The 27389-nt window shown below is 40.7% G+C and overlaps 1 protein-coding gene across 2 annotated transcripts in view; it reads right to left on the bottom strand.

The window, feature by feature from the left end:
- Nucleotides 1-27389, bottom strand: part of CSRNP2 (cysteine and serine rich nuclear protein 2) — a 57618-nt gene that overhangs the window by 4246 nt on the left and 25983 nt on the right. Inside the window, exons 2-5 of one of the 2 annotated variants that reach the window (XM_069230908.1) lie at nt 17682-17784; nt 14961-15135; nt 12733-12992; nt 5907-6203 (exon numbers count right to left, since the gene is read on the bottom strand). In XM_069230908.1, coding sequence (XP_069087009.1) covers nt 5907-6203; nt 12733-12992; nt 14961-15135; nt 17682-17690 — 741 coding nt within the window. In that variant the 5' untranslated portion in view covers nt 17691-17784. Of the gene's footprint in view, nt 1-5906; nt 6204-12732; nt 12993-14960; nt 15136-17681; nt 17789-27389 lie in introns of both variants that reach the window. The other variant, XM_069230907.1, reaches the window with a different exon arrangement.

The following is a 27389-nucleotide window of genomic DNA, read 5'->3' as shown; positions in this document are numbered from 1 at the left end:
CTCAGGTACCCACGGCCAGGCCCAGTGGCCAACCCCCCACCACACACGGCCAATGACCATGCGCAGTGTGGGGTTGGCAGCAGACCCTGTGGCCAACCCCCCCCCACTGTGCCCAACCAAAGGGCCTGCGTAGTGTGGGGTTGGCTGCTTTTACCGGGGTTGTACAAAGTTAGGTAGAAAAGTAATATGGTACTTACCCGCCACTAACTAAACGATAAAACAAACTAGCATACTCACTGGATGATGTCATCAGTGATGTCAACAATGAGTTGATTTAAGATGTCATCACTCATGTCATAAATTAGGTCATGACTATGTCATGAGTGATGTAATATGTGAGGTCATAAGCAGTCCATGGCAAGGGCGCAAGTTATAGTTAGCTCTAATAACTATAACTGGTGAATTTCTGTGTTTTTTTTTTTTTTTAGTTCAAAATGTTAATTTTGTCACTGAAATTCACCTAACTATAACTTTACTTTAACTTTTGTTTTTTTGCTTTCTACTGTCTGCAGTCTTCTGTCTTCTTTCTTCGCTGTCTTCTTTCTTCATTACCACATGCCGTCTTCTGTCTTCTTTCTTCTTTATTGCATGTCGTCTTCTTTTTTTGCTGTCTTCTTTCTCGCATGCCGTCTTCTGTCTTGTTCACCGCATGCCAATAGGTTTTGCATTTGTTTATTCTTTCTCCCTAAATGGATTACAAAGATTAGAAAAATGTAATAATGTTTGTTTTACATTTGATAAACCATTAACAGTTGATCAAATTTAAAACAAACATTATCATAACACTTTTCTAATATTTAACAACCAGTTAGACAGAAAGAAAAACAAAGGTAAAACAAATTGGCTTTGCCAATGCTTGTACTACATTGGTGGAGTATGCAAAGTTTTGCGGAGATTCGTCAAAGGGGTGCAAAGAAGAAATAAAGATGGTGTTGCAAAACGTGTTTTGTAACCAATGCATTTCTCATAAGATTTGTTCTCACGTGGAACGTGAAAACAGCTGGACAGATTTGAAAGAAATTTGTCAGACATATAAATTATGGTGTGTAGATGATCCTTTGGGGTACTATAGTTAAGTACGATAAGTATTTTTTAAGTTATAAGATATTTTAATTTAGCGATAGCTGTTGTCAGCAATTTCTCAGTATTTCGCAAAAGTACTGCAGTACCGATTGATGACAAGTCATTATGTGACTGGCTAATGACTGCAGTTGCAAAAGTTAAAGATAGCCATGTTGCTTTTAAGTGAACTTTTTCTGTGTTTTGGGTTCAGGGTTTAGATTAAGGTAGGTATTAGGTTTTATAATTTTCCCCTACCTATTACCACATGATGAATATGGCAATATGTAAGGAAAAAGTATATACAGTTTCTATATATTTTTTTTTTTTAAATGTCACGAAGTACCTCTGTACTCCCAAGGAGGTACTGCAGTACTAAAAAAAAACATATGTATGTAAAGTAATTTAAAACATATATTTCACAAACATAGTGTTCTACAGTGTTTATTAATTCTATTTTCTACCTATTTAATTCTTTATTTAAAAAAAAGTGGACGGAGTACTGTTGGAATAATGAGAGTAGAGTGAAACTTTAAAAAAAAAAAAAAAAAGGATATATTTATTTTTAAAAGTGCGGTACTCCATGAATTTTGTTAAACTATCTAGAAAAATATAAATTAATTTCCCTACCTAACACTTTAATAAAGTGGTAATCGGTAGTGATTATAAATAAAACCTACTACTTGCCTATAATTAAGGCCCTATCCCAGAAAACAGGTAAAGTGCATTAGAAAAACGATGCCTGCCTTTTAATTTTATAAAGGCGACCATTAGCCAAATTACATACCGCCTTGTCATTGGCATTAACCTCAGAAATACTGCTAAGTTACCATGGTGTACCGTCACACAAAATATAACTAAGGGACACATGATGTATTGTACTGCCTTATCTCTGCATCATGCATGGTCTCCCATTGGCAACGCAATACTTAATTTACAGTCACAAAGTAAAACAAGGCCACTGCTTGGCCCTGCGTTCCTTGATAAATCTGGAGAAACGCAAGCCAGCGGAAATCGCTGTTGTGCGTTAATCTGCACACCATATTCTACATTCTTGACAAATTTACTCTACATCCGTACGCCACTCCAGTCTACGACACTCACTTTAACACCACTCCACGCTATTCCATTGTATGCCAGTGTGTGCTACACCACTCCAGTCTATGCCACATCAAACTATTCCATTGTATGCTACTCCACTACACACAACTACACTGTACGCCACTCCTCTATATGCTATCCCACTTCATTGTACACTAATACACTGTTCGACACTTCATTCTATGATATTCCACTCTACCCAACTCAACTGTACCCCACTCCAGTGTACTCCACACTATTCCACTCAATGCTACTCCAGTCCATGTTATTCCAGTGTATGCCACTCAGTCTCTGACTACCCTCACGTACGCCCCCCCACTCTACGCCAGTGCACTGACACTTCATTAACTTGTTATTCCACTCTATGCCATTCCAGTGTATGCCATTCCACTGTACACCACTCTTCTGTATGACTATATACTCTATGCTATTTCACTGTATGCAACTCCACTCTATGCCACTCCACTCTGTTCTATTTCACCCTACCCCACGATACAATACTCCAGTGTATGCCACTCCACTTTCCAGCAATGCAATGTACACCACTATCAATCTATGTTATTCCACTCCACTTTACACAGTTCCACTGGATGGCACTCTACTGTATACTAGTCTGCTGAACCCCACTCCACTGTAAACTATTGCACTCTACCTCACTCTACTGTAACCAGTCGAGTCTAGGACACTCCAATACACATCACTCCACTGTACGCCATTCCACTCGACGTCACTTCACTATACACTATTCCACTGTATGCCACTCCACTCTACACTATTCCATTATATGCAACTCCACTATACATCACTACACTCTACATGACTCCTGTGTATGCCCCTCCAATGTAATCTATTCCATTGGATGCCACTCCACTCTACCCTATTCCACTGTACACTCCTCCACAAGCCGCCACTGTATGCTACTTCACTGTAGCACGCTGTACCACACTCCATTCTACTCTACTTCACTTCATTGTACAACACTGTACTCCTCTATGCCACGTCACTGTTCTGCACTCTACAACAATTTCCAACACTCTAGGAAACTGCATACCATTCTACTGTACGATAAGCAGCTACACTCTATATCACTTTACACTATTCTATGCTATGCCACTACACTGTACTCCACCGCACTGTACAACACAAGACTCCACACCACAATATGACACTGTAGTCCACCCTATGCTGGCCACTCCACTTTGTTACACTGTATGACAGTTTAGCCCACTCTACACCACTATATGACACTCCAAACTATGCCACTCCACTCTACAATACTCTATTAAACAACATGCCACTATATAACACAGTACCATACTGTATGCCCCTACACTCCACTGTACAGCACTTTACTTCACTTTGTGCCATTCTATAACTCTATGCCACTCCACAATATTCCCCTGTATGACACTCAATTGTACTGTATGACACACCACTGTACAACATGCTACCCAACTATGATACTCCATAACTCTATACGACACACCATGCCACTCCACTATACACAATGTCACGCTGCTCTACAACATTACACTGTACAATACTATCCTTTACTACAAAACAATGTACTTAACAACACTTATTTAAAATACACTTGACATTACAATTTCAAACCCATTTTTATTTAAAAAAATAAAATCATTTAAATTTATTGAAAACACCAAAGGTTAAAGCTATGTTAGGAAAATTTTCATTTTCTTTCTATACAAACTTGAGAAATTATAAGGTTATAGTTATAACTTAAAGTTCTAATTCATAATAACGCTCATGACATGAAAGACCTTATTTCTCAGAACACAGTGCAAGGTAGAGTGGGGAATTAGAGTTAATGTAGTGTAGTGATAGATGCAAGAAGAATGTGTACAGAGGTGCATGGCATAGAGTAAACCTTTGTTTTTGTCAGAGGATTTTTAAGTCGTTTTTTTTTTTATTAAACAAAACCAGATAGTTTTATCACAACTAACTATAACATTACTTCAACCTTTGTTTTTTCCAGTTTATATATATAGTTTTGAATTGTGCAGTAAAATGGGCAGTTCATTAAGAGGAACCACTTTAGCCAACACGGAGGAAAGTTTACTCGACACCTGTTATGTTATATAATTTATAGAGCGCATGGCTACCATAAGGCTTCCTAGCGCTAAATTACCAGGACCAGAAATAGACAGAGAGGGGGCCATCAGCACTAGAACAACCAAGTTTTTAGGTGCTTCAGAAAGTTATATTCATTGCCAGTCTGCCGAAGGCTAATGGGTAGGGCGTTCCACAGTTTGGCCCCACTGAAAGGCCAGCGTGGCACCCCCCCATCTAGATTTTTTTTATTCTGGGTAGGGTAGCCATGGCTACTGAGGCGGACCTGAGATCTCTGTTTGGCTTATAAAAGGAGGCCAGGGTCTTCAATATAGGGGGACCCCTGTTGTAGAGTGCCCTGTGGATACAACACAAAGCCTTTAATTAAATGCGCTGCCCCACAGGTAACCAATGTAGGGACGATAGCCCTGCTTTAACAGAGGACCTTCTAGGGATGTCTAACAACAGACAGGCTACCACATTTTGAACCCTCTGTAGTTTATTTTTGACATATAAGGGCAAACCAAGAAATAAACTATTTCCATAGTCAAGTCTAGAGAGAATTAATGCCTGAATGATTAGCCTTTTAGCCAGCAGGGGGAGAATAGTAAAGACCTTCCTTATGAGTCTTAGATGGCCAAAACAAGTGGCCGATATGTGCCTGGCATGCTGTTCCATCGTGAGAAAAGATCTAGCCATATCCCCAGGCTCTTGATGTGTTTCTTAGGGGAAGGGAGAACCCCCAGGGTATTAGTGATTGTGAGAAGTTTGCCAGGACCAGGATTTTGGCCCAGGATCATCAGCTCCGTTTTATCCCCGTTTAATAGCATCCTACTGTCTGTCATCCATCCAGCTACAGCTTGTAGGCAAGAGGACAGAGAGGACCCGTCTAGGGTGGACTTGGAGGCAAATGAAACCACCAGTTGCGTGTCATCTGCATAGGGAATTAAAGATAACCCAGAGGATTCCACCAGCTCGGCCAGAGGAGCCATGTATATATTAAAAAGAGTGGGGCTAAGTGATGAGCCCTGAGCCACCCCACAGATGTTCTGGATTTTGTCTGAGAAGTGGGATCTGTCAAGGACCTGGAAGGATCTATCCTCTAAAAAAGAGGTCAGCTATGCTAAAGCCCGGCCCTCTATTCCTATGTTTCTCATCCTCTGGACCAAAACCTGATGGTCAACGGTATCAAAAGCTGCACTCAGGTCCAGGAGTACTACCAGCTAGGGTCTTTCCCTGGTTGACCTTTAATTTTCTTACGATATCCACAGTATTTAACATGCACCCCCTCTAAAGTTCTGTATGGTCATCTTAAGGGGCTTACCACATGCACACCAACTCGGAAATTTAGAGGTGTATATAAAGAAATTATGTTGAATTCTTTCTGACCATCAAAGCATTTATGTAACCAATTCTGGTGAGTATTATTCGTTTGGGCGAGTATTATTACGCTTTTTAGAATAATTCAGTTTAATTTACCACTATTTTAATTACTTCACATTTTCGACTCATGACTTGGACATTCAGAACACTAAATACCTAATATTTGCTTACACTAATGACTGGTAAACGTACCTGCAGCATGGAAAACTAACATTGCTTTTTCCGATCGTGGGTAAGGTGAAGTAAACAATATAACTACAGAAAACAAAACGGAGATACAGACAATAGCCCACCTGGCATTTGATTCCTGCCTGACTACATGGACATGCTTCAGGGTCACAGTACAGCCGGCAATCGCAGCCGCATTCTTCTCGCGACAGACGGATAGCCCTTAGCTCCTGCTTTTCCTCAGCATCAATCCGGTGAACGCCAGATGCCCGAAGAAGAGCCCGGCGTCGCTTAGTGGCCAGAGGCTGCAGGAAGAAATAGTTGTCCACTTCAACATTGTCTACATCGATGTCATCATCCGACACATCCTCCAGGGTCAGGATCTCAGCCTCTTCAGACTCTACTGTGCCGTTCTTGGTCAACTGTATACATGGTGGAAAAGACAAGGAGAATTTCAGCGCCTGTGGGAAAGAGCAATGTCAGCTCTTTCTGGTAAAATTCAGTGGGTTGACTATTTGGAGCAAAGATCTGTGAGCAGCCTACAATCACTAGTTCTAATTCAGCAAGTGAATGGAGTAGCACTGGGTTAGGCAATAAAAATGCTTGTTTGACGATGACTTACTTTATGGTGTGGCCTCTATACAAACGACTCTCACTACTGTCATCCGAAAAGCTGGTTTATTTAAGGTTTTTTCTTGCTCGTTACAGCACTGACAATATTTTACTTCACAGGCTTGTGCTGCTGTATGTTTCCCGACTGTGCAGCACAGTCCAGATGTGACCGAGTTAAATGAATGCAAATTACTAGAGCCACGGCAGAGACTCTAGTGAGAAGAGATTATGCAATTGACAGGCAAATTTTAAATTATTTTTGATATCCACCAAAATGTGTTAGATCAATTAAACTGCTACAAGCCACATAAAAATGCTAACCTCATAAAGCTTTGGTGAGATTGAAAAGTGTGTTTGACTAGCCCGAGTTAGAAATGGAGAACTGCAGGCTGCACTACAATCACTGCTAAAGAATGAACCCTCTGAAGTATGTTACTAGCTATACAACCTGGGATATGTCAGTACCCGGGCAGTACCTAGATTTAGTCTAGGATTATGCAAAAAAAAAAAAAAAAAATACTACTTATGTAACTGGACACAACTCTAAAACGGTTTTGAGGTTTGCCTTGAAAACTTTGAGTCATGTAGCTGGGAGGGGGACGGTATTGCCTATAAAGTGTTCACTGTCTCTAGCTGAATATTGTGCCCTGAGGATAACCATGAAGAGATTTTATGAATGCATCGGTGAGTGGTTGAAACGTGTTCTAATATTTTATGCCGTATGGGTCACTAACAATGTACTGCAGCCAATACATTCTTAACAAGTGCAGAGCTTTGTATTGGGAGGCAAGCTCCCAGCATATGTGTAGCGTGTGGATGATCATGTGAATGCATCTTACTCATAATATAATTATGTGAATGCATCTTACTCATAACATCATGAAGGTTGCTCAGTAACACCAAGTAAACAAAGAGGCGAGGCCAGGCAAACGGAACGGTGCAGAAACCAGGCTGGTGGCCTTGCATCATGTTCCTTGGAGATGTCCTTGTATCTAGCCGCCTATGTGACGAAACCTCCAGACCCAGGGGATACTGACACTTAACATCGCTAACTAGACAGGCGACAGGAGGAAACAGGGAGAGTCCCAAGTGTCATTTAACAACTTACTGGAAGGAGAAACACACCCTGTCTTGCACAGCATTATGATGATGAATAGTAAGACAACACTTGGAAGGGCGCTTCAACGAACGAGACTCCATGGCATAAAAAAATTACACCCTGGAATACAAGATCCTTTGCAAAAGGGAGAGAGGAGGAGGCAGTGGTGATGGTATTAGTGGCGAGTGCAACCTTCATGCTGCATGTTCTATTATCGGGGGGGTGCCCCCACCTTGTCGCTCCTCTGAGATCGACTTAAGCAGTATAGTTCCTTTGGATAGCTGCACCTATAATCAGCACATAGTACAATGTATCCAGCTCATGGCCGAGAAGGCCTGATCCTTGCTACGTATACTTAAGCTGCTATGCAAATGGCTTCTGTTTAGATTAATCGACCCCAAACCTAGCTTACGTGAACATCTTGAGAACTTTAATGGATGTGACCCTCTAAGCCCCAGTTAGACATTTCTGGCCTACAGAAAAGTGATTATTGTAATAAACCTAACTGGGATTGTGGAGGTCGGTCTTTGCTTTGCAAGAAATACCCAAAAAGCCGTTCAGGGTCCTGTATCTAATAAGGTTGTGCATGCTTCCCAAACGAGTCGAGGCAAAGGCTGAACAGGTGATCCAACAGTCCCCGGTGTACTCCAGAACTGATAACTCCATACATGTCTGTCTTTCTAACCCAAGGAAGGGGAGTTCAATAGTTCGGTAAAATGAAATGTTTAAATAGCTTTCTCTCTACAGTGCTGGATGAAGTGAGAGGCTGATACTGATTAGGAGGATCTACTGTCATCAGAATAGGAGTCCTCAAAAGGAGGAGCAACAACTTGGGTTGCAAGAGAGGATATAGACGTTTTGTGCAAGGTGCAGTTACTATGACTTAGGGGAAGAGCTATCATGTGAAAGAAGTTACTGGGATATGTTTGAGCAGTGTTTGGGAAGAGACCTTTGTAAGGTAGAGGCAGGCAAGAAGCCATGTGCACCAGTGGAGGTAACGTGTGTAGAACTGGAGGTAGAGGAAGGTACAAAATGCAGGAAGGAAATAAAGTGCAACCACATCAGGCATTTATATCTAGGCACCACCATTTGTAAAAGCCGAACACCACCAACGAGGAAACTTTGACAGGGTCATTCACTGGAACAAAGGTAGAATAAAGTGGGTACAGATGAGTCTAGCATGCATTTCACAAACATAACCATTGTATTGACCATCCGGGTACCTTTAGCAAGAGGGAAGCCAGCCCTACAGATGACAAAACCTGGTTATAAGGGTTCAAAAACATATTGGTGAAAAAATACACCAAATAACCTCTATTTACTGCATAAACATAAAAGCAAAGGGAAATTATGCCTGTTATATCCCTGATATTATAGACAGATGATAAAAGATGAATCTAAAGATGGGATAACATTAATAGTTATAAAGCAGCAAGATGCAGCTAAACGGAGCTTTGAAGGCTGATCGTCGAACCCCCAGATAGGAGGAGCTCAGCCCTGGAATCCACTTTCCAATTATTATTTTTTAAATTGTTTACACTTAACAGCTTTTATTGTTTTTAATAGCTACCTGGAAGACTATATTTGCATAAGAAGAACATAATTACAGACACTTTTCCCCAGTTTTTAAAAAATATTTATTTTACCCTGGCGTTGACTGTAATTGTTAACTGCATTATGTGCCCTTGTTCTCTGTTGTCATTATAATTTGGTTTGTGTTGCACCTAGAAGCATGCCACGGAATGTTATCAGAAACTGACAAAGGGAATTGAATCTTAGAGCTAGTAAAAACACGAGATTATACCCGAAACTGGACAAAATACACATTTAAAAAAAAAAAAACTGGTCAAATACACAATATGCAGTATCACCGGTCTAGAAAGTTATAGGCATTTCTAGTTTAAAAACAATGGCATGGCAATTACCAAGCTAAATGAATTCCTCAAAGTATTAGTAAAAAAATCAATGAGAAAAGCCATTCTTTTCCAGGTGTTTACGAGGTGTCTCCAATATCAAAGTATTACCTTCCGTAGCGACTAGACTATAAACAGACACCACACACTTCATTCCATTGTGCAGCACACCTAAGTACCCCCACTAGATATAGCAGGTGAGTAACATTATTACATCCGTAGTCAATCTATACTTAGAGTCATGTGTTATTGGCAGATCCGAAAAAAATCAATAAAAGCAATCTGAAAATAAAGGAGGAATACACTCCGGTCTCCGAGGAGTCATTGCAGGTTCCTTATTGTTTGGATGAGACAGAGGAAGCAACTCCCGCGAGAATGCGCTCCTTGTGCCTGACAAGAGATGCAGAAAGGGAAGCAGATGCGCGACCTGCATTCACAAATGGAAAACCGATTCTAAGCTGCCTGTGGATGAGCTCTGTCAGGAAGGTTTGAAGCCTTCATGGAAAGTACGGTTAGGTTGGGAAAGAAGGTAATTAGTTTTGAATATGGAGAAATTGTATATCTTCTACCTCGCCAATGAGGTGTCCAATTCCTGTGTCCCATCAGAAACCATTGTCTGGAATCCCCCAGTGAAAAGCTGCTCTTTCAATGGCTCTCCCATCACTGGAGGATTAAATCAGGTATGCTGCATTCTTGGGATGACTGTAGTAAAGCATCCACATCATAAAGTAGTGATTAATTGTGTCGTTGGCTGCAAGTGGTTGGCACTGGCAGCCATTTTTGGAGACGGGGGGCTTATTTTCATCAGCCTTGACCCAGAGGAAGAACGAGAAAGGAAGAAGGGAAGAGGAACAAAAGGGAAAATAGCAACAAGGGGAGAAAGCAGGGAAGAACCTGCAAAAGTCAGAAAGACCCAAGACATGTAGAGTTGTAAAAAAGGAGGCATGGGGTGGAATCAACAGTGGTTGTATTCAGCAACACTGGCATTCGGAAGCGTTGTGAGCTCTTGAGTTGGGCTCCTCCACCTATTTTTTTTTAAAACAAGTTAAGCACTAGCTAATGGAATTTAAGTTAAATGCTTGACGTCCGTGCCTTTTTTGGAACATCCCTGATCTTTTTCACCATTTGCAGATCAGCCGTACCTCCATGAATGCTTTCCTGGTTCAATGAATGACGGAATGAAATAGACACCACACTACACCACCAGCCCACATCCTAAAACCCATCCCCAAAATCGAATTCCTTCGATTCCTTTTTCATACTGAGTAGGAAACTGGAAAGTAGATTATTTTTTAATGATAGATATTTATCTTCTCAATTTTTTTAAAGTACCATAAAAAAGTCCTTTATTCACTGGCAGCAGGTTTCTTGGGGTTATTTCTGGGCATCTACCCTCGAGGTTTGGTTAGAGGTTATTTTCTCCTTGCTGCTTTTTTTTGCTCAAGCTTTAATTGTATAAAACAAATATCTTTGCTATTGGCTGAGTAAACAGATTCTAAGTAAACAGGCTGTAAGATTTATTAAGCAGATATAAAACTGGGTGCACCTAATTCACTGTGGTTTAGTGGCAGAGTTAGAGAGGTATTTTAAGCTAGTGACACCAGGTTCATTCCCGCATAAATTTCATTCCCTTGAACTCTAGTCGCCTGATCACCATCATGCCAGTAAAAGGTGTCAAAATAAGTGGCAGAATTTTAAATTATACATTTTCTGTCGAGTCATAGTTAAACTATGATGTTACATCATCTATGTTAAAAAAACAAGTAGTGTCTATCTAATACAATAGTGCTACTATAAACGCACACTGTTGTACTGCAATGCCTTCTTGTCAGCTCTCATACTCTTAAATTTTTGCCAAAATGGCAGTCAGAATATATTGGGATTTAGATTGTGCAAACCTATCTGGCTATCAGTCAAGAATTGCACAACATCTAGTCAGTGAGTGCAGAACAATAACTTTACCAGACAAACACATCAGTCCACCAAGGAGAAGGAATGTTTTTGCTTCAACGGAAGGGGCGATTTTCTAGTGGGGCCTGGAGTTGTGATGGTCTTACAGTTCTTTAGCGATTTTGTTGATAGGGTAGCTAAGGTAGCCATCGACTTGAAAAAAACCAATGTCACTCACGGGCGTTACTCACTTGGTCGGCATTAAATTCCAACAAATGGTTAAAATCAAAATGGAGGTTCCATTGTTGAAAGCCAAAACTGATTATTACCTTCAAAACCTGGTGTCATGTTACACTGTAAGGTTAGGTGACAGAAAAATGTTTTACACGTTTTAAAGTATGATAAATTGTATATGGGCATACGAGGAAGTTCAGTGCTAGTATGAAAAACAATCACACGTTCGATTTGTGGTGGAAAACAAAATATAACCAATTTAAAGGGCTTTTGAAAACAAATCTTTGGGAAAACCATCATTGTAGTCAAGCCACTAGAGGAGCCTAAGGCCACGTCATCTCTTTTTATTGAACACAGGTCAATATGTAGTTTTAGTGTTTGTTTCTTAGTAGGACGCAACAAAGCACAAAGCTTCTAGAAGCAGGAGATGGAGAGCATTACTTCGGCATAATTAACACCTCGCCTTTCAAAAGAGCAAGAACTGTATGCATTTAAAAAATCTAAAAACACTCAAATCAAATTACAGGGTGAAAATTAAAACATCGTTAACAACTAAAGAAACAAAAAAGAAACGACAATATGGCATCATGAAAAACTGCATCATTTGGGGAGGTGACAGTTTTCAGCAAATAAATAAAAAAGGCATTATAAGCGCACATTACTGGTGCATTTTTTATTTATTTCAGAAAGCATGCATTGCACAAACTATGGGTTTATATTGATATAATGCACGAACTGTGTATGCTCTTTTGTTTGAAAAAACAATAAATGGTCCTCCTCCAACAGGTTTTAATAATTTTACTGTCATTGTAATAATCTCTTCTATGCAGAATCGCTGAGTTCCATTAGGAGTGAAACTACTGTATTGTGGGTGAGAACTCACAGAATTGTAGTATGATACATCATGCCAAACACTGAAATTAACACAAGTAACCTGGAATACACTACATTTATAATGTCCGATCTGCAACACGTACAGAGGAATCCAAATACAATGAACATATATTAAGGGATGTAGAATTGATTAAATGTATAATGCGTTAGCTCAAATATGTTTAATTTTTGGAACTTAAGTACTATGTTTAACTACCAGAGAAGTAAATGGGGGCTAAAACCTAAAAAAGTAGATGTGCGCAAAGCCTGCACCTAATGACTTGATTCCACTGACTCCGACATGAAGGAAGGCTGTTAGTGCAAACGTACCTTCAGTTTCCGTGTACGCAGTTTCTCCTCCTTGAGATGCTCTCGGAGGATCTCTCGGTGACTTACTTCCTGTTCCTGTGCAAACTCGCAAAGTGTATATCGCCGGATTGAATTGTGGCGCTGTGCCATGCCAAGTGAGCTGCCCCCTTGGCTGGGCACGCTGGTAAAACCCTGGCGCCGCGGAAAGTAGTACACTGTCACTTGGTCGAAACGGACATTTTTCCTTCTCATCAGTTTTTGACGTTTCAAGATGGAAGTTGCTGAACGGAGGAAATGAGAGATGAAGGAGAAAAAGTAAATAGTTACTTAGAAAAGGCTCACAAATAAGTTTCTTTCTTAAAGCATAACAAACGAGGGCAGTGTGGCAGGTGCAGGAGGCTCTTGGGGGGAGGGGGGAAGGGGGTCGGAGGGGGGGATTGGCGCTTGGTGTTGTTATGGGTTCTGAGGAGGTTGCAGTGGCGCTTGAGAGCCCAGTCATGACTGTGTAGACCATAAACTCTGGCTACCTCGGATAATCCTAAATACATGATAATCCTACCATCTATTCTTTAATCTGTAAATTGTTTTCGGTCATCTAAAACAGTCGACAATTACGTTCTACAGAATTGTATTCAGTGGTACTGGCAGTAGAAGTGTGTTTTTTAGAATCTTGAACAGGTGGGTGTTTAACCCACTGTTTACTAGTCCTAGAAATAAATGAACCCTTGCCTTCAATTTAAAGCAGGGCACTCCCTTTGCGCCTACCATTTTTTCTTTATTTAGATAGAGGCCGTAAATCTAGTCCCTGGTAAAAACACTTGTAAAGTTGCAACTCACAGCCTGATCGTCAAAGGTGAAATTTTGCACTTTGTGAGCTCTTTTCATGTTTTTCGCACAACGAATCTGTTTACTATTCTATCAGCGCTGAACCTTAGTTGAATGCACCAGAGCTCCGATGTCATACATGCCACTAACCTCGTGTCAAATGCAGAAATAGGGATGTGCTTTTACGCAACTTAAAAATTAATTAAAAAGTTATCTGCCGTATCATGGCCACTGTAACCTTTTACAAAATTTCCCATTTGGAAAAAGTATGGCTTTAATTCTCCACTCCATCATACGGCCCCTGCATTTCCACCTCTCATCTCCTTTTATTGTGGTCCTCCAAGGTAGAGTTGGGGCCACACAAGTGACAGGCTAGGAGGGATGAAGCAGGCAGCTCCACCCGGCTCTCCTACTTCCATGCTTCATAGGTGAAGCCCGTTCCCTTCCCCTCTATTACAGATGATGAACAGCTACCAGCAGTGAAGGCGGTTGCAGTAAACACCACACCCCACTCCCAGCATATAGCTAGTCTAACAATCCAACCATACACCTGTTAGCTCGGCTAACAAAAGCAGAGAAGGATGCAGAGCCAGACAGGCGCTAGGCCTGGAGAGGGATAGGTGGGGCAACACAGCCCGTCCTTCCTTTACCGCTGGCTTCAGGATGCCGGCTAAAACCAGAGGCACTTTTGAAAGGTTCAAAAAGAGCTACATTATTGTATTGTTGAAATAATTTATGGCACTGGTGTCAACATTGTCACCTTAAAATTACTGTTTGTGCAAGACTATCAAGTGACCTCTTCATTGTACATCATAATGCAGGCCAGATAATCATATTTTATATATGCCAGTCTTTCACCCATTCCAGCCAACAAACATGCAAGTGACCAAGGTAAGACTAACAATAGAGAATATAAAATAACTTTCCTTTTCATTATTCACACAGAACACTTGGTCAATGTGTATTTTCCTAAAGATTTCAATTGATTGCAAAGGTGCAGTTTTATATACATAAAGTTTTGTTTTCCAGGTCTCTTGTCAGCAGCACCATCATGCTCCTATTGTTCAAAATGGAGTCTGCCCATGTGTGGATCTTTTGTAACAGTCTAGACTGCAGCTAGTACTCCAGAGCCACTGGCTCACTAAAACCAGTCTGATCTATTCAGTCAAAAGGCTGCATTCTAACTGGGTAATTGGCCGATGGAGGAAACAAATAGGGGTAGTATTTTAAAATGAGGGATTGTTTAATAGTGGTTTGACATCATCAGCGAAAAAGATTCAGTTCAACAGAAGTCTGCAATTTTACAATATGGCAGAGCACACGGTGGTCCTCTGGGGAGCCGAACAACAAAGAACAATTATCGAACCCATTCCAGACACTGCACAACAGTTAGAGTAGCAAAGATATAATAACAGTATACTTACGGATAAGTGAGGTGGTGGTGGGAGGGTTGAGGCTATCGCAGCTGTCAACGCTGTCACTGTTGGAGATCTCATCGTCTGAGTCTTTGGGAGTGGAGATAGGTGACCCCACATCCACTTCTTCAAACTTTCTCTTGAGACTTCCACTCGTGACTGCATCCATTTGTCTCAGGATGGACTGCAAAGAAAGTCAAGAGGAAAATGTCAATTTCATCCTGCAGCAGTCCGATTTTCTTTTTTTTTAGCGCACACAGATAATTTATTGATTGTCCTGCTCTCATTTCTCTCATGTATTGTATGTGAATTATCGATCTGTGGTTGCATAATAGAAAACCTGAGCATTTACATACATGAGTGTACTGCGACTCTCCTGACCTCTTTTTCAAAACCCTTACCCAATAACTAATCAAGGTGGTAACCAGTGTAAAGGGTAAACAGATTGAGACCTAGCATTTGTGGTAACTTTCTAAACTGCTTTTTGAACTGGTGATGATGGATGCACACTTGGCAATCCTTTACACATCCTGTGGGACAGCTGATTTGTGTATCACTTTCCAATTATACTACAATCATTAGAAAGAAGTATAAGGTAGATAAAAAATAGACTAGAATTTTGTTACAATGCAAATTAAAGAAAATGAGAGTGTCGAATACCTCCGAGAATAAAAACACAATTGTACAGCTTTCACAAAAGTTGATGCAAGGACTAGAACATACACATGTACATTTTCTTTGTGATTCCCTACCCAGATCAGTCTTCCTCAAAAAAATGTTAATCAAGGTCAATTTTACTTAGGGGGATGTATCAAACTACCAAGATAAATTGTTTTATAAGGAGCTAGAATATGTAGGATTTCTTTGCTCAGTGACCCCTCCAAGTTTTGTCTCCATATAATTAATTCAGTTGTCTCGAGACTAAAGAAGGTGCCACTCCATTCTGGGCAAGGTACCAACTTTAAGGCCAATGGCTACACACAATAGCCTAAAACGATGCTTAGGGTAGGCATGCCTGCATTTGCAGCTCTATATTTTAACAGGAAATACCCTTTCCGAATGAACCCACCCCCTTAAACAAATACCCGTCCTCTCTCATAAAGTAGTCCATTAGCTTTAAGGTCCCTGAAATGGTGGTCATGGCAACACAGTCGAACGGTTTGAAAAACGTGTCGACCAGCTGTGTGTGTTCTGGAATAAGAGGGCCAGCATATCGGCGGGAAAGAGGGAGTGGGAGCGAAATGGCGGAATTAAGGGACGACGAATAGAGGGGAAGGTACGCTAATAATAGAACCTGCTACGATGTATTTATGTTTTAATAAGCTTGCCTGTACCGCGTTTTTATTCACCAAGGGAACAGCTGGTGCACATCCTCACACACGTTTTTTCATTAGTAGTACTGAACCTATGAATCAGCGTACACCCACAGGGTATATTTCAGAGGCCACCAGCTCCCACTCCATTTCACATGACTCACTGCACAGAGGATCCTTTGACAAAAATAAAAACCAAAGGCTCACACGGATCCCTGCCTACTGTACCTTCCAACAAATTCACAGAAACCACCATGCCAAGAACGGGAATCATGTTCTCTACAAATTCGGCAATCCATGATGAAGCAGCCAGGTAGCTGCAAGCCGATTTACAGATTGGATTGCACAGACACGGTATTCAGCATGAACCCACTTTAATTTGTTAAGCACCTATAACAAGAAACTACAAAAATAAAGCTTGGTTCTAGCACATGGGAAAGGTACAGATATATCTCACTGCCTTATTCAGTGCCTGTGGGTAGGGCAGAGGTCACACTCCTACAGCCCTCGAGGTCTGCTGCAATTACCTACATTAAACACCCAAGTCTGAATAAGTGCGCTCCATATTCACATATGATTCTCACCTTTTATTCATAATACAGATGTGGCCCCTTCTAACCCTCCAGTTCCCACTGGTACACGTTCTACTGGGCGTGAGGTGCAAATATCTGATCCAACTATCAGAGAAGGTCTTGTCCTTAAAAGACAGCAGCAATCTGAATTTTTAAAACCTCAAAAAGTTAGTTTTTTAATATTGAGTATTTGCAGCAGTCTTCTTCTTTACACAGGGAACGGAGAAAGGAGTAAGAATCGCAGCCGGAGTTCTTCATAATCTGCCAAAATAGTAGCAAGGTGCTCTGCACCACACACCACGACTTCAGTAACAAAGGACACTCCTTCCAGGGATAAATCAACTGTTTGTAACCCGTCCGGTTGAAGTACCATAAAACCATGAGGAAGTATCATAAATGGAGAAAACCTCTGTGTAGGTAGATCCCAATACCACATGTGTGGTCTCACACATGTTGTACGCATTGCCCATCTGTGAGATTGCTTGTAAATACTTTTTTTTAGGAGAGCTTTGAAAACCGTGTGCAAGACGTCAGTTTTCTTCACTTCTGTCTGCCCCTGTAGCATCAACAAGCCACAACAGAGTATGCAAGTTTAGAGATTAACTGTAACCCAACAAAGTATACATAACAATGTCAGCGCAATGCTACTGCATCATAGAGCACTCTGGGTTGAAATAGTAAACTACAACTAAAATATGTCACTGGTGCCAATTATAGGACCATAGGATTTTGAAAACGGTGTAAATCTTGTTTTCCCCTTATCTGAAAATTGTATGTGTGACTAAGGGGGCGATTGTGCCAGTTATAAGAAATACGTTATTGCAACATGGAGTACCTCACCTTACCTGACTCATGGACTCCTGATGCACGGGCAGCAGCCTCAGGTTTGGTTTGCTGATCGAAGAAGCATGAGCACCTCAGCCTCTGTGACTGCTGTCACTATGCTCACTACCTTTAAGAAAACATAGCAGACCTTAGAATGCACACCTAAATCAATTTCACTCCGTACACAAAAAATACAAGTGCAGTTTATCATTCAGCATTTATTACTGGGCGTTAAACTGTACTTAAGTGCCACAAAAATTCGACTGGAAGTGAAGCACAATGAGATAAAGCACTGTGTCTAGGATTGCCCAGTTTGGTGAAGTGGTATTCCAATTTTTTTTTTTTTAGATACAGTGGTTCGACTAGACCAGGTAACTCAAAGGTGGGAACGGTGACCAGGCGATTCTCACCGTCATCCCTTTACAATCCTGCAAGCTGATGCTCAGTAAATGGAGGATGTTGCTCTGCCAATCCCCTGTACCAGGATACTTTGTCAAACCACAATGAACATTGATGGGGTATGATTGAGCCTTTCTGGGTGCAGAGAGGGTGAGTGTAGTCGGGGAAAGGGAGACTTGCAGACCTAGAATTCAACAGACCCTAAGTGGCAACAACACTACTAAAAGGAGGGGAGAAGGAGCAAGTCCCTTTCGCGCCATTTCAATTCCGCTGCACAGGATGCACGGGACACCCCCAGGCCAAAGGCAGGCCAGTCTTCGCCTTGAAGTGGCTAGGCCACCTCTCATGGACCATATGTTCTCACCACCTAGGTACCATATTTTTCCATATAAATCATCAAGTCACTTATTAAGTTTTTTAAAGCTTTTAAGCGTGGCACCTTTTTTGTTCAAAAGTGAGGTCTGTGGAAAGGCCGTTACTTGGACGTGTTTAAATAGATTTTTTTTAAGTGGATATATTCCGTGCCCCATCAATTACGCTTTTCTCTTAATTGTTTCAAGTGTGTGTTTTTCTCTTTCCCTTACTTTTCTTCGTTTTACGTCTCCTATTTTGTCTTTTCTTTTTACACTGTATTGGTATCTTCTTTTAGATTCTCAATTTTTTTTTTTTACATTGTACATTAAGTGTTCTCTCTTATAGTTGATAAGTAATATATTTTTGAGACCAGAAGTTCCTGATTCCATTTCATATGGGGAATGGAAAGGCAGAGTAGATCCAGCAAGGATCTCCTAAGGTAAAAAAACCTCTGCGACATGGGGCCAAGAACTACACAATAAGGGAAGCTGATTCTCATTGCATTGAAGAGGCTGAATTTCCTCTTCAATGAGGGAATCAGAAGATTAGAGTGGTACATTAGGCGCACCTACAATTACCCAGTTTCTCACCAAGTCAAAAAAACAGACCTCAACTGCCACCGCAATTCCCCTTAAACAGGCCCCCAAAGTAAACTCTTTTGCCGACAAACATACCAGCTATCCTCCATAAGAAAAATGAAGCAACTGAATACCTTCTCCTTTGTAGCAACAGGTATGTAGTATTACGGAACTTTGAAGACATCAAGATAGCCAACCACCAAGCTCCGTCTGTCTACCTTTCCAATCTCGAACCCATGCATAAAGATTTGCCACAAACAGATAGTACTATTTCTGTTACTAATAACCTCATGGGAACATTCCTATTTCTTATCAGAAATCTTATAGAAAGCGTAATCCCTTCTATTGTACCTCACTGATTAGCAACCAGGACTTAGATTTCTCAAATTATTTGACCAAATCTACCTCTTCTCCTTTACTTGATCCAACATCAATCACTTGTTTTGCCACTGCAAATGATTTGTGTAATTCCAGTATTCAAATCCTCTCTTACAATGTTACACACATATGCCAAAAACTATGATCCTGCTTGGAACACCTTTATGGATTCTTATTATATTTGTCTAAATTCAGGAATCCTGGGCCAGGACTCTAGTCCGCAGAGCAGGACATGTTTCTTATAGTACAGATGTGATATCTTCTAACATTGGGAGGCTCTCAGGTGGTTTGATCATTCTGATAAAAAAAATCCCTGTGTTGTTCTGTTAAACTAAATATTCAATTTTCTGATATTTTGGGCATTCATATTAGGTCTCCTAATGGGTTTTCTGTTAATTTTTAATGTGTATATTTGCAGAGATCCAAAAAAATAAAGAGTCCCAAACATTAAAATTTCACGATGATCATCTGTTTTCTTTAATACCACTTACAAACCCCTTGAATGGATGTCTAACTTATCCAAATAGCAGGATGAGATTCCAGGAGATCCCACCTTGGAAACTGAACCTACCAAAACCTGGCACATTCTGCAATGCAATTAGCATCACTAACCTTGTCCTGTGGCCTTTTGACAGGAGGTATAAATCAAATAGGGGCAGAGCATTTACTTTTGAAAGGGTAACCAGAAAAGCAAAATTGACTACTGTATTTTAGAAACTAGGATTTGGTGGAAATTTTGTGAGTTTAAGATAATTTCTAGGTGGATAGTGACCACAAAGCTCTTGATTTATCACTACCCACCGAAATTCTCCAAGATCTGCCCATTTTCAGCCCTGGATTTCCAATTAAAGCCTATTATTCCCAGTAACAGAAAATGTGTAAAATGGGCAAGCATTTCAGGAAATCCTGTTCTGTTGGCTAATATTTATGACATATTCTCTGCTACTCTGGCCCCTCTCAAGCACCCATCCTAGCAGAACACAGCACTGATTGATCTACAGTCAAAACTGTGTGGTTCTTTAAAAGATCTCTTTTTTAATCCTAACATCAAAATTCCTAAGCAAAGCCATAAAGCCACTCCATGGTTTTGCAAAGAGTGTCGATGGGCTAAATCCAAATTTATTTTGGCTATTAAATCCCACAACCAAGCAGTTATCAGAGAAGCTAGATTTTCTTTTAAACATATTTTGACTATTACAAAACGTAGTTGGAATGAGGCCAGTTGGTAGGACCTCTTAGAAGTTGCCAAGAATGGAAATAATACTGCATTCTGGCAGATAATAGGCCATGATAGTTTGGGAATCAGTACATTAACTGATCACTTTGTGCAACCTCATCTTTAGCCCAAGCACTTTTCTGAGTTATACTGAGATAATGCTCTTTATGTATTTCACCCAAAAGATCACAATTTAAGACTGCCAGTAACAGAAATACCAAGGCTGACTGCATTGCATTTGCCTTGCTTGACATAAGGAAGGCTATAGAGTCATTTCAAGTGGGGAAGGCCCCAGGACCCGATAAGATTACAGGGGACCTATATAAATCCAAGAACAATATTTGGGACCCCTACATTGATTGTTTAGCCAATGAGATAGTAAATGGAGCGGATTTACCTGCTTCCTGGCATGGGGCATATATTATACCAACCTAGAAAAGGGTGATGGGACGACTATGGGAATTATGGACCAATAAGCCTCCTTGATAATCTACAAAAATCTTTTGCAAGTAATTATTGGAAAAACATCAGGGTTGGATGGATGATGTTCAAATTCTTTCTTCCTTCCAAACAGGATTTCGCCCCAAGGTCAGCACTATTGACCAAATATTTAAACTTTCACTTTCTGTGTGGAAACATATTACTTTTGTAAATGAACACCTATATATGACATTTGTAGATCCAAGACCAGCATTTTACTTGATCCCTAGGAACATAGTTGGAAAGTCCTTAGATCAATGGGTGTACCTCTCCACATTTTAGACACCATTATTAGGTTTCATCATTCTGGTTATGCCCAAGTAAGATGGGGTATGTTTTGAGAACTCAATAATCCAATACTGATCCACAGGGGGAGTTTGCTAGGGCTGTGTTTTGGCTTCCACTTTATTTTCTACGTATATAAGTGGTGCTGTTGAGTACTTTAATTGTTGCACCAACAACTCACCGAAATTGAGGGACAAACAGGTCCCCCTCCTCTCTTTGCGGGTAACACTTTGTTAATATATAGGACCACCTTAGACCTTCAAAACCTTTTAAATAAGTTCCAAGATTTTTGAAATGATAGACGGCTGGATAGCTACATTCAGAAGACCAACTATATGGTCTACAATCGCCATAAAAACAGGAAAGGCAAATCTTGTCTGGGTAACTCCCGCCTCGAGTTAGTACAGACAATTGATTACTTAGGTGTAAGGGTGTCTAATTCTTTATCATGGTCCTCCCAGATACAGAAGAACAGTCTTTTTGTACATCAGAGCAGGAGCTATTTTGAAAATGCGTAGCTATACGTAGTCTAAAGCAGTTTACATGGCTCTAGAAGTATAGAAAGCAAAAGCTTAGACTACTGCACTACATGGAGCTAAATTATGGGGCATTTCCAATGTGAGTTGCTCGGCAGCAAAGGAGACTAATTTTTTAAAACTGTTAATTAACCTCCCTTGTAGCTCCTCCAATTTGTCTAGGCTTCTTGATACTGGTCATAAAAGTACTGACCACTTAACCGTTCTGAAACCACTCCGCGAGGCTTTGGTGTCACTGAGAATTGGACCTTTATATAGCTGAATTACTCAAGGTTCTGGACTTGAATACCAATATAAAAACAAAGCGTTTTTCCCATTTGAAAGGTTGGTTCATTAAATCGCATTTGCAGACTATGTCGTATGGCCCTTCATCCATCAGGAAAGTCATGCAAAGCACATTAATCAAGACCTATTGGGGTTATGTTATGTAACAGGGGCACCGCTCGACCAACATCGCAAATCTTACTGACCAGTTCCTATCAACAACCCATCCCCAAATTTGAGGTGTTCTTAGTTTACATTTTCCCATTTAAAAAAAAAAAAACCTCTTTATATTTAATTTAGAATTGGCATCTTATTGTAAAATGCCATCAGTTCTAAATGGGGCACCACCTATGGAGGTACCCCTTTCTGCAAAAGCTGTATCAATATCACTGAGAATATAATGCACCTTCTATTCTTTTGCCCTGGTTAGAATAAACCAAGATGTGAATGGATTTGTACCGTGTTTGTGTACTGGAGTGAGGAACTACCCTAGTGCCCTTAGGGTTTGTAACTGGATACTAGCAGACTAGTTGTGTTTGCTCTGACCATGTATTTATCTTTTGCCTGGATTCTAGGAAAAAGAGCTATACTAGCCATGCCAGAGAAGACCCTAGGAGTAGCCTTATGTTTTGGTAATGGGCCCTTAATCTGTTTTATATTGTTTTTAATAGCCACATTTCACATTACTATTTATTATTTATGTGGTGTTTCAAGATTGAAGTATTGAATTGTTTTATGGTGGTATTAATTTATTAATATATTTTGCCAGTTCATTTGTAGATTCCATCTTGTCCTATTCGAAACATATGGTCTTGATGATGAATTGGTTACAAATAGAAAAAGGCATATTTCCTGAAATAGCATCTACATCTATCCAAAAAAGGAATTTATCTCCAACGATGAACAATAGGATAGCTTAGGAGGTGGACTAACTCATACCTGTAAATATAGTGGGACCCACATTTGAGGTTTTTGTTGACAGGCATTTGTTATATAACCCTGGGGTAGGAATTAGCCATGTTGCTTTGTAAATTATTCTCTTTATTATAACTTTTGCTCTGCAGACTGCACTTTGTAGCACTTTTATATCTACGTAACAACATTTCAAAATGTATTTCTATTTGTACTTTCATGTTCAAAAGTGGCCAAAATATAGAAGGATGATGATGTTCTTAAAATAGTATAATGGACGTAACAGTATATTACTTTGGTGGCCCAGTCCGTGGGGCCAAAAATTACAGATGAAAAGGTTTATTACGGATTCTCTTTTATTTAAAAAAAAAAAACTTATTATCATCATATTTACATTTCAGTGGTTAGTTTCTTTGGAAAACCTATGAGGGATCTACCCAAATGACCCCTTGCTGAACACAGAATGTCGGTCTACTTTTAAGAAATGCATGGCTTTCCAGGTTTGCTTGTGGATTTCACACCTGTTTCCACCACAAACTGCAAGTAGACAAAACTTTTAAAAAATAGGAAAACTTGACTATTCATTAAAAAAAAGAAAATTGAAACCGAAGGTACTTTTTTTTTTTTTTTTACAATTCTGCCTGCTCCTGAAAGATGGCAAGAGTGTGATCTTAGCACAGCTTTTTTGATGCTGCCATATTTAGAGAAAAAAAAAAAACTTCTGCATGTTACTTTTTCCCCTTTTTCAAATAAAGGCCAAAAACAATATACCCCTTACATCTAACCCCAAGAAAGTCAAAATGTGAGAGGTGACAAATGCCACCACGTATATTTGACTCTCAATGACATAAAATGGGTGAATCTTTCGCACCTTTCACCCCTTAGCCACCTCAAAGTTGGTGCTGAGAGATCACACCAGAAGTCCAAGGACAGTGTCACAATCTCCAAGGGGCAGCTAGTGTTAACAGCTTCTAACCCTGGATACCTAATTGACCCTATTTCTTGCCAAATCTGCATGGATGTAACAAAGTAAATGAGCTCTCATACCTGCCACCCCCTCCTGTATGTTCAGCTAATATTTCTGGTTGCAGCAGTCTCCATTGCTACCTCTGGATATATTTTATTGGGGCCAAGAAGAAAGTTTTTCTTAGGGCAAGACCACTATCAAGCCAACGAAAGCAACACTGCCACACAAAGGGTAGATGTGGGATTGTCACAGTTCTAGAATACTTAATGTACCTCTTTATCAAGTTTGATTTGTGCTTGAACCATTCACTTTTTCCATCTTTTGCACATATTGCACTCATGATGTCTTCAAGAGGAACAGCTCTCACTGTTGGCCAATTTCACAAGGAGGTCAGGGAAGCACTCTCTGATTGTTACATTTGGTAGTGCTGCTAATCCAAAATAGTTTCCGAACATGAAGCCAGACTGTATCCACAACATAAGGATGTTTTGATCTGTTTCCAATAATCTGTACCTATCTTGTCACTGAGTAAATAAGAAATGGCATAAATACAATGCTGCAGTGGCTGAGGTCAGTGTCTGCGCTGTGGTAGAGAACCAATAATTGAGGAGCCTATGGAGTTTGATGACATCAGCACTGGCATCGGTGACCCAAGAAGTGAGGACAGTGGAATCCAGTGTGAGGAGTTGTTCAACTAAATTACAGTTTACTGACCCAGTTCATGAAAAGCACAGGTGAAGCAACAATGAGCTTCAACAAGATTAATTATAGAGGCCACTCGTAAAATGAAAGTAAAAACGGAAGAGAACCCAAACTTTAACAGTTGTGGGGAGACAAATATGTGGGCTTTCGGGATTGGTGGTCAACAGATGAAGGCATCAGACCAGCAGACATAAGTAGAAAGCTGGGCACTGAGGCAAAGTCAGATGTAAAGATGTTCAGATACACACAGAGAAGGATACAATTAGCGGCAGCAAACATGCCAACCCTCCCGATTCGGACAAGAGACTACAGATTTTCAAGGCTGGTCTCTCGCCTCACAATTCCTGCATGTAAAAACCTGAGTTCTCTGTGGACTGCAGCTGACCGGGCCTTGTCTTGTGTAGCTCGGAGTATGCACTGCCAGTAACCTGCTCCTGAAGGCCAGTGCACAGCACTTGCATCACATTCTCTCTACCTGCCAAGTGCTTTCTTCCTCTGTGCTACTGACAGGTAAGGGGGCAAAACGTGCATTTGTGTATCTAATATCTGAACCTGCAGCAGCAGACTTGTAAATCCCATACATAACAGTAACCTGATACTGTCCCCAATAGAAGACAATGGGAGAAATACATTCTCCTGATTTTTTTCTAGAAATCTCCCACTTTTCTCCTGGGGAACAGGGAAGCAGCGCAGACAACTGACACTTCATTTGTGTGAAAAAGGCTGCTTTATTGAAACAGGTGCACATCACATAAAATAACCCTGGCCTTAAGCTTAACAAACTAGACAAGCAAATTACCTATATTAAACCACGTCCAACCCATACAAATGCCTCTCCCACAACTTAACCTGCAAAGCTCTACCCCCTGCCTGTGTTACGATTCCTCTGTCGAAGCTTTCAACCTCCCATGCAGTTCAACTACAACTATTAAAACCTGTAGCTAATTTCACTTGTTAATGAACCTTAATCTTCCGCCTCGTCTAGGCGTGTGCTTGTGTACCCGTTCCCTTTCCGCCTATATTGCTGCTGCCAACAACAATAAACTTGGCTAACCCATTGCAACTTCTTGGCCAACCACCAATGCACCTGCTTCAAGCAACAACCATACAACTCTTTAAACTGCGCTGCACACCAGTTCCAAAAACCGAGCCAATAACTAGTTATCTCACAATCACAACAGCTATCCTTAATTCTAGGGAAGGAAGGGTGGAGAAAAACTCCTTCTCTACTGCCAGCCACCGTGCTAAATTTTAACAAAAACAAAATGGTGGCTGGCATATTGAAATGGCCTCCTATATATCCTAGAGAGCCCAAGTAGCCCAAAGGTAGCCAACTAATACCCAATAAAAAACAGCAGTCGCTGGAAAATTCCATTTCCTAAATTCACCCAGGGGGCAGACCTCACTGTGGTGGGCTGCCCTCCAAGACCCAATTGGGGAGTAGGGGAGCAGCACAGACCACTGACAGCTTAATTTGTGTGAAAAAGGCTGCTTTATTGGAACAGGTGCACGTCACATAAAATAACCCTGGCCTTAAGCCTTACAAAACTGGACCTAACTAGGCATGTGAATTACCTACATTAACCAACCCTGGGCCCCTACAAATGACCCACCCCTCCCCCCACAACTCAACCTGCAAAGCTCTACCCTCTTTCTGTGTTACGATTCCTCCCTTGAGGCTTTCAACCTCCCATGCAGTTTAACTACAAGTATTAAAACCTGTAACTAATTGAACTTGTTAATGAACCTTAAACTTCCTGCCTCGCCCAGGTGTGTGCTTGTCTACCCGTTCCCTTTCCACCTGTATTGCAGCTGACAACAACAATAAATTTGGCTAACCCATGCCAACTTCTATTGCATGCAAAGGTCCTGTGTCACCACCTCCCTGATCTGTTGCAAGTAAAGCTTGGTGCCATAAGAAGACAAATGTACTCCATCACCACAGAAAAAATCCAAGGCTTTGTATACCTGATTGCTGTGCTCCAACTTACCTACCGCACTTTGTCTACAAAAATCCCTTATTTCTTTATTATTCTTTCTTCTTGTTTTCTCCATCACCGTTGTTTTTATTGCCCCCACCATGCTCTCCTAGGTATAAATTCAGTCCACATAAAGTGGGCCCCCACCACTGTTTCTGTATTTCCAATAAGTCATCTTTTGGAATAAGACCACTCCTTTCTCAACTACTAAATCGTTCTTGCCTACGAGAAAAAGCAAAATATCTGAACATTGCCCCTTAATCATAATTCTGTTTAAACATTGCAAAAGTTCTTTCCACCTCATCCCCTCTTTTCCATGCCACTGGGGACACAACTTTTCTAACTCAAGCCCATGTTGGAGTCGTGATTGCTCCCCCTCGCCTGCCTCTCTGCCCATTTTACAAATGAGTTTCCCACAAATTCCGGGCCTAGCACAGAACCTGAAAAACACAATAAAAGGTGTACACATACTCCAGATTAAACCTGCTCACTCTCCCACCACATGTAGCACTGATAACAGTCAAAAGACCACCTGTCTAATCTCATTATGCTAGACGTATTCCACCCTCTGTTCCCCGCTTCCGTCACTGCCCTTATGCGGAAGAAATGGGTGCCACAGCACCTTGTATCCACGCCTAAGTGCAATAGCGCTTTGCGCAGAACCGCTAACAGCTGATG

Source organism: Pleurodeles waltl, chromosome 4_2 (genome assembly GCF_031143425.1).
Source record: "Pleurodeles waltl isolate 20211129_DDA chromosome 4_2, aPleWal1.hap1.20221129, whole genome shotgun sequence".
NCBI classification, from domain to species: domain Eukaryota; kingdom Metazoa; phylum Chordata; class Amphibia; order Caudata; family Salamandridae; genus Pleurodeles; species Pleurodeles waltl.
Note: the sequence above shows the minus strand (reverse complement) of the source record. Positions and strands in the feature narration are given on the sequence as shown.